Source organism: Melanaphis sacchari, unplaced genomic scaffold (genome assembly GCF_002803265.2).
Source record: "Melanaphis sacchari strain LSU unplaced genomic scaffold, SCAv2.0 Contig29_pilon_pilon, whole genome shotgun sequence".
NCBI classification, from domain to species: domain Eukaryota; kingdom Metazoa; phylum Arthropoda; class Insecta; order Hemiptera; family Aphididae; genus Melanaphis; species Melanaphis sacchari.
The window spans coordinates 1,040,815-1,049,853 of NW_020271172.1; the positions used below are offsets into that span (position 1 = coordinate 1,040,815).

The 9,039-nt window shown below is 28.1% G+C and overlaps 1 protein-coding gene across 1 annotated transcript; it reads left to right on the forward strand.

Moving 5' to 3' along the window:
• Positions 1-2,330: 2,330 nt before the first annotated feature.
• Positions 2,331-4,787, forward strand: LOC112595745 (zinc finger MYM-type protein 1-like). Its single transcript, XM_025341044.1, has one exon. The coding sequence runs from the start codon at positions 2,331-2,333 to the stop codon at positions 4,785-4,787; it is 2,457 nt and encodes an 818-aa protein (XP_025196829.1).
• Positions 4,788-9,039: the final 4,252 nt, after the last annotated feature.

Genomic DNA, 9,039 nt, shown 5'->3' on the forward strand with positions numbered 1-9,039 from the left:
ATTCATTATTTATTATAAAAAATAAATAATAATTTACTCGTGTTTTAATGATTTAAATAACATTTATTCATTAAAGTATGTAGATACATAAATATTTATGATTATGTTTATAGTTTTCCAATATAAAGATATATGTAGGTTGTAGGTAATAATTTTAAATGTAAATAAATAAAGTATACCTAGCCTAAGGTAAACAAATGTAATTAAATTGTAATAACATTAAAACTAATAAGTAATAAGTAAACGAATTAGTACGTGAAATAATACTGTATTTCGGCTATCCAAAAAAATATTGTTGCGATATAAGATGATTTATTTGACTATAGTTAAAACTAAAATTGTTTTACTTTATTATTATTTTAATTTACATAACAAATTAGTTAATGAAAAAATTAGTTTTGTGTTGTTAATTGTATATAATTTAGATCCATTATATAATTGGTTGAAAACTATAGGTAAAATAAAACAAAAATGCATTCTTACAAATTATATCATTACATAATATGTAAACCTTACCGTATGTACCTAGTTTTCAGACCTTAAAGGCATAAACTAATAACCTTGTTGTTGATGTTAATGATCAATAAAAAAAAATAATATATTATTATTACCTCTATTTCTGAAAATAAAATAAGGTCGAAATAATGTAATTCTATATAATGTAAGTACATATTTACATTTTATTTAAATTTTCAAAACAAATAATTGTCAATTTAAAAAAACTTGAGCTCTCGAAGTTACGAACTTACGAGTTATGAATGTTGTGATAGATGACAGTGACAAAATATTATTAATAGGTATTAAATAATAACTATTGCTAATAATTTTCTTTGTGCTTCAGTACGGTGTACTAGTTTTATAAGAATATTTTAAAATGGGAAAATTGTATTAGATTTGTTGATATCCAAATAAAAGTCTATTCAAACGTGTGAAAATGTTGCGTGTAACGAGTGGATCATCGCGTTTATTTATTTTTTCATTTATTAATTCAATACGATTTCTATCAACATAATTTTTTTTATCGTCATGACAAATTATATTATTTTTATTAATAAAAGTGTTTTATTGATGTTTAATAAACATAATTTATTAGAATTGATCGTTACTTTTTGTTGAGTATATATATATATATAGGTGGCGACTGAGTAATTGTAATGAAAATGTTTAATTTGAATTCACTGATGTTAATTCATTGAATATGTACACTATAAATAATTACGGAGACCGTTCGTTAGCCCAGTATTATATTAAGCACATATCACATAATGCAGCGGTTCTCAAACTTTTTTTTCCGCGGTGCCCTTTTAGGAGCACCATGTTAGCCACGGTGCCCTGCTGTATATAATATGAAAGATATAACAAAAAAAGTACTCATTGAGAACCAATGAAACGTAGACCACGGTGCCCCCAGAAAGTGCTCGCGGTACCCCTAGGGCACCGCGGTGCACAGTTTGGGAACCGTTGACATAATGGATTCTTTCTTTTTTTTTATTGGTAATAAACTAATAAGTAATCTATTTTAATACTAGTATTACGGTGGGTTGATTCAATTTTTATCAAAAATATTGTATTTATTACAATATTATAATATTATATATATGTACCATATTATATATTAACTTACATAACTCGAAGTTTAATAATTAATATTATCTTTCTGTAAATACTGTAGAAAAGTTAAAAAGATTCATAGTCAGGGCCGTATTTACGCCTAGGCCCGTGAGGCCCGGGCCTAGGGCGGCAATTTTTTTGGGGCGGCAAATTTTGTAAGAAATAAAAAAAAAATTATATGAATATTTTATGCATTTATGTAACTGCGTGTCTGCGTAAATTAATATTATATAATATTTGATATAAGTATTTAAAAAACATAAAAGTAAATCCATGAATTTGACACATTGGTTAATTCTGTGGCCTGCGTCTTAATAAGCTATCGTATTTATCGTAATCGTAATATAAAATCACAGATTTTTATATAGAAGACAGAAATATATATTAGTATATTAGTAGTATAGATATCTGTGTGTAAAATATACGAGTGCATGACACTTAAAATATCAATAACACGAAATCAATTTTCTTGTAATGTGAATTATAAAGATAAGATACCTAGGTATATAATATGAGTTGTTCCTAAAAGTAATTACGATAATAATATTATATATATAGAAATTGACGAGAGATATTGTGTATCCACATCACACACGACCACACTTCATTTCAGTTTATTGTTCGTCATTGTCGGGCAGTGCATATTACGACAACACAATATAATATTTAATAATTAATAATTCACGTATTAAATTTACAGCAATTAACATTTTTTCAACATGAGTGACGGTCGTAAACGTTTTAGTGGTTCAGAGTATAAAAAGCGAGCCAAAGATAAAGAATATAAAGAGATTAAAGTTCTAAATAAAATACCTAAACTAAGTACTTTCTTTAAACCTACTACACCGTCTTCTTTGAATGCACCTGATAATGATCAACAACATGATTTAAAAACGATTGACGACAAAGAAATGACTAAGTGCGAATCGAATTTTGTAATTAATAACTTAACAACTTCTACTTTAAATGTGGATTCAGATACACTTTATATTGATAATAATGATCCGGCTAAATGGATTATTAATGATGTAACTCGCGATTATGTGGCAAAACACGGAATAAATCAAAATTTAAATGATGATTTTACATGTTCTAAACGTGAGTATCCTGACAAAAATAGATTTTTAAATAAATCATTATTTGTTAGAACACGTATAAATGGTGAAGTACAGTCACGACCATGGTTAGTGTTTTCGAAATCTACTGGTTCAGTGTTTTGTGCACCATGTCGACTCTTTGGAAGTACACATTTATCAACATTAGTAACTATTGGTTTTAATGATTGGAAAAATGCTGTACGAAAATTAAACGAGCACGAAAATTCTATCCCTCATAAAACTTCAACAGTTGCATTAATTGAAAGGGGAAAAACTGCAGGTAAAATAAACCAAGAAATTGTTTTGCAATTAGAACAAGAAACCAATTATTGGCGAAATATTTTAAAAAGAATAGTTGCTACTGTACGTTCTTTAGTAATTCGAGGGTTACCACTGAGAGGCAGTGAAGAAAAATTTGGGTCGTATCATAGTGGTAATTTTATTATGACATTAGAACTTTTAGCAGAATTTGACCCCTTTCTATTAGAACATATTCGCCATTACGGTAAAATCGGTAGTGGTAATACATCGTATCTATCTTCACAGACATACGGAGAGTTTATACAAATTATGGCAGAACAAATTACAAAACAAATAGTTGAAGAAGTCAAAGTTTCAAAGTATTTTTCGATAAGCGTTGATTCGACGCCCGACGTATCCCATGTTGATCAGTTGTCTTTTATCATAAGATACCTTTCAAAAGATGGTACTCCTATAGAACGATTTTTAAAGTTTATTGCCAATACTGGGCATAAATCTGAACAACTTGCTGATGCAGTTTTTGATACACTTAATCAATATAATTTGGATTTTAAAAATTGCCGCGGGCAATCATATGATAATGCCAGTAACATGGCTGGTAAATACACTGGCCTTCAAGCCAGAATTAAAGAAGTCATTCCGCTTGCCATTTATGTTCCTTGCTCAGCACATTCCCTAAACCTTGTGGGGATATCTGCCGTGGATTGCTGTGAAAAATCGACAACATATTTTAGGTATCTACAAGAATTATATAACTTTTTCACAGCATCTACCCATCGTTGGGAAATTTTACTATTTTATTTAAAAAAGGCCAAGTGTGTAAAAAGTTTGTCTCAAACCCGATGGTCAGCAAGATACGAAGCGGGTAAATCTTTATATACTTCTTGGAGTGAAATTAAAAACGCTTTACAGGCTATTATTGACGATGCCAATGAAAAACCTGTAACAAAATTTGACGCTTTGGTTCTTTTGAAACCTTTAAATACTATAGAAATGTGCTTTATGGCTGTTTTTTGGAACGAAGTATTAGAAAGGTTTCATATAGTTAATAAAAAACTTCAATCAGTTAATATTGAATTAGGAATGGTCGTTGAATTATATGGATCTTTAGAGCAGTATATATCTAGAATTAGAAATAATTTTGAAGAATATGAAAGAAAAGCTATACAAATATGCGGTGAAATACAGTATAAAAAAGACAAGCGGAGAACTGTTAAAAGAAAACGTCAATTCGACGAAACAATGAATGAAGTGATAACAGAAACAGGCAAGGAAGATTTCAGAATAAATGTATTCTTCGTTATATTGGATAAATTGAAAGCTGAACTTGTAAGACGTGGCAGTTCGTATAAAGATTTATGTGTCAAGTTTGATTTTCTTACGAATATATGTAGTTTTGACGAGGAAATTATTTTTAAAAAAACTAGGGCACTTATAGAACAATATCCTAATGATATTGAAGAATCATTTACAAATGAATGTCTTCATTTGCGTGATCATCTTTTTTTTAAATCGGACAAAAAAAGAAGCGCTCAAGAACTTTGTCAGATGTTGTATACAGATGAATTAATAGATATTTACCCAAACGTCACAACAGCGTTACGTATGTATTTGTGCACGTTTGCAACAAATTGTACAGCAGAGCGGTCATTTTCAGCATTAAAAAGAGTAAAATCGCATCTTCGTTCAACTTTGGAGTCAGATAGATTAAATGCGACATCAATACTACATATAGAATCTGAGATGCTTCGAAGTATAAATTATGATGATATTATCGACGATTTCGCGACTAAAAAAGTTCGTCGTAAAATGTTATAGATAACATAGGTATAAGATTTAAACATTTACACTGCTATTTAGAATTTAGAATTATTTGTTTTGTTTATAATGACTATTGACCTAATTTATTTAAAATTGAAATAAATTTATTGGAAATAATAACATCATTTTTTTTTTTTCTTGGGATAGGGGCGGCATATTTAAAATGGCCTAGGGCGGCACTTGTTCTAAATCCGGCCCTGTTCATAGTATTAATAGATAATACCTTAATATAAATCAAAAAAGTCATTGTTTACAAATAAATTTATAATTTACATAACAGTTTTAAATATTCACCAATGTTTTTGATTAAAAACAAAATAATAAACCATTATTTAAATATGACATTTGTCCAAATTTGAACTTCAAAAATCTATAAATAATAATAATTTTTATGTATTTTTAAATATTTTTAGGTACTTGTTGTTTATAAATGTTCATGAGTTTGACAAATTTTATAAAAAAATTTTAAAAATTTGAACATAAATCCATGAAAAAGTATTGTACCTATGTATTTTTAATATTTTTCTCCAAAAGTAAGAATAACTTGAATTATATATTTTAAAGCATTTTTATCGAAAAATAATTTCTTATTAACATTTTTGAAAAAACTAAAAAATGGATAATTTTTTATGAAAATAATAGTGCTTAACAGGCGGTCTTTTGTACACTTCAACAATATGAGGTAATTATTTAAATTTCAAACACTTACCGGCTTACCTATAAAAAATTAATTTAATCTTCTGATAAATAAATGTAATTTTATGTTACATTAATAATATTATGTTACAAGACTTATGAAAAACCTTGTATTAAATTTTCTAGATTTTTGACATGATGTTAAAATTACTTTTATAAAATCATTCCCTGTTTTCAGTCAGATCAGTATTATTAATATTACCATAAATTAATATAACCTAATCTAAATTCTATAAAATATAAGAGTGTGAAATGTTATCTGTTCTTATTTAGATAGTAAGTAAGTAAAAATTTAGATGGAATATATTACATAATTTGAATATGAAAAAAATTTTAAATGGGTCAGTAAATTTTGATTAATTTTGCTCCCCCCCCTCCCCTAATAATAAAAGCCAAAATTAGTTCGATACTATCTATACAGTTAACTTGCATACACTATTTGAAATCACCTCTTCTTCTTCATTGAGTGCTTATATATGGCGTACTTAGATCCGCTCAAACCGAAGCGGTAGCGGTGGCGGTAACTTCGGCAATTAATAATAACTTCAAGTTTGATCTATCTAACCGAAGCGAAATATTTCGCCGAGCATTAATCGACATTGTGACACCTATGCGCGTGTATGCGTATTTATTAGTTATTAATTATTATTAATAATAACAGTTTTTTTTTTCAAACTAAATGCTTATGGAAATAGTCAAGTATAAATAGTGTAAAAAATATTTAATAAAATGTATTATTATATTTTTATCATTATTAAAACTATTATTATCATGACATATTATAATTATGGATTAATTGCATTTTTACTTACCACTTTCATTGTTCATTTTAACACTTATTTGGTTAGCCCAAATATAATCTTTTTTCATGCATCCTTGAAATCAGAAAGTCTCATATTATATAAAGTATAATATTCTTGGACAACAGCTATATTAATTGTTAAACTTTATAATTTGTTATTTTTTTTAAATCATTTAAAATAATTTTAAGCGTTAGATCGTGTGTACATTACGTAATGAAGATTCAACTTCAACGTATGATTGCGATATTCAATAAAAAGTCGAAGTATATCATACAGTAATGTAATGATAAGCTTTTTATAGGTATTACAGTGTTGTGCCTATGTGAAGAAAGGGGTACGAGAGGTGCGTGTGCACCGGGCGCCGCGTACACCTAGTCGTCAAGAGCTTTTTTATAATCTAAGTAATATTATTGAAAGTTAACCATATTAATTCATATTTTTTTCACATTCAACGCCACGGTCTTAATATCATCAACAGCATTGCTCTGATCGTCGGTGTCGATTACCGATCGACAATGTTATAGTTTTCATTTTGAATTTTGATAATTCATAATTTTAACTAGTGACAGACACGTATCCAGGGAAGACAAGAGATCTGACCCCTCTCCGAAAATTTTCTTTACTGGCATATAAAATCGTAATTCTTTATAATTTAAATCAAATTAAGATACTTTAATTACGTGTTGTTCAAAAATATTTTATTGTATCAGTTTCTACAACAGTAATAGAGAATTCCTTTTCAACATTGAAATGCTTGAAAACTTTGTTTAGTATTGAAACTGGAAATGATCATTTAACGAGACCATGCTCTTTTGTCAGTTTATTGGGGAGTGTCTGTCTCTACAAAAGAAATATTGGATACAATGGTCAAAAATAAAACAGACAATTAATTTTATAGTGTTAAATTAAATTGTAATGTTATATTTTATAGCCCGCTGTATTGACAGCAATAGCTATTAGTTGAAAATAATTATATTCAATTGTATTGTAATTATTAAAAATAAAAGGTTTAATAAAAATTATTTAGACGCCCCCCTCCTCCTCCAAAAAATAAATAAATAAAATAAAATAAAATATAATCTTGGCTACGTGGACTAGCGATGAGATAAAATTTTAAAAACTTTTGTTGGTAATCTTGTAGGTAGTAGGTATTGTATTAAAAAGTTATGGATATAATTGGTTATTTTTTGTTTATTTTTAGTGTTGACATTTACTTTTTCCCCGAAACGACGACGTCATTGAACGTTGATAAGAATAATATACTATATTATTATTATTATTATTATTACTTGGTAAAATAATAAAAATTTAATAACATCAACGAATTTCGACTTGAACCTATTGTACGATTTTATTTTGAACTCATCTATATCATATATTATTTAATAATTATAATTACTATATTATTATGTATTATACAGATTTAGTAATTTTCGTGAGTCGCTTTAAATGTGTAATAATTCTAACTACTGCTTTTGTTAGTAAAAAACAACAAAATTTACACAACTGATTATCGCAACGGAAGCGAAATGTATAGTATCTGCAACAGAAAATAAAAATATCACGTTCAATCTGACGATAATATTTTCCGCGGTGGAATTATTAATTTCATAACAATGAGGGCACTCGTATTAAAACGTATGGACATTAATTTTCGCCACCGCTATCGTTTCGGTTGGAGCGGACCTTTAGTGTAAAATGTTCTATTTGTAGGCCAGGTGCAGGTATATAATATAATAACTTGTCCGGATATCATTATTTTATCGTTGCGCCTGGTAACATAAAAAAAAAATATATAAATAGTGATAAATAATCTTATTAATGACAGATATGTAATGTATATTATAATTAGATAGCTGACGTAGCTTTTTAATGGCGCGGGGGGGGGGGGAGAATCGATGCCGACCGTTTTTTTAAGAATCTAATTCGGGACATTTTTCACGCATGATTTCTTTTTGTTTTTAGTCAAAAGAATAATCTTTTACTAGTGGTTTTAATTTCAACAATATTTTATCCAATGATTTAATTCGTCCTAAAATTTAGTTGAAAACGATTTTCTTGTGTTTGGTGTTATTTTTTCACATTTTTATTATCAAAATTGTTAAATCACTCAATGTTTAAAATGTAATAATTTAATTTTTATTTCTAAAAATTTTCAAAATAAACATCATGAAAAATTCAAACATGTTTTCAAAAGTTTTATCCGATTTTTAGGACAGTTGATACAGTTGGGCGTCGTCGGCATAAGATGGGTTATATTCTATTTGGTTAAAAAACAACAGACGAGATTGAATACCATGCTATTACAATGTTGAAATCGGTAAAATGAACCTTTTCTGATAGAATAGGTCTGTATTTTCAATTTGTTTATTGAAATTTGAAATATATAATATTATGACAACAAGCAAAATAAATAAGTAAATTGGATTTCATAATATATATCTTATATCAACGACCGCAAAATCGTAAACACAGACCTCTTGGATAATAACATTTTTCCATTTCCAAGTTTTACAACATTACATTACGGGTACACGAAATCAGCCACATCTAGTCGCTGTATATACGTGTTATACACACACACACACACACACACACACACACACACACATATATATATATATATATATCGGTCTTTTAAGCCAACTAAGTACGCGTGTGTCTGCGTGTCCTCTCTACATTTCCGCAGAACAGCAAACAATTGCGTATTTTTACGTCGTATAAATATTATATACCTACCCATAGTGTCA

Coding starts and splice junctions, on each gene's coding strand:
- LOC112595745 (XM_025341044.1), top strand. CDS start 2,331: ATGAGTGACGGTCGTAAACGTTTTAGTGGTTCAGAGTATAAAAAGCGA.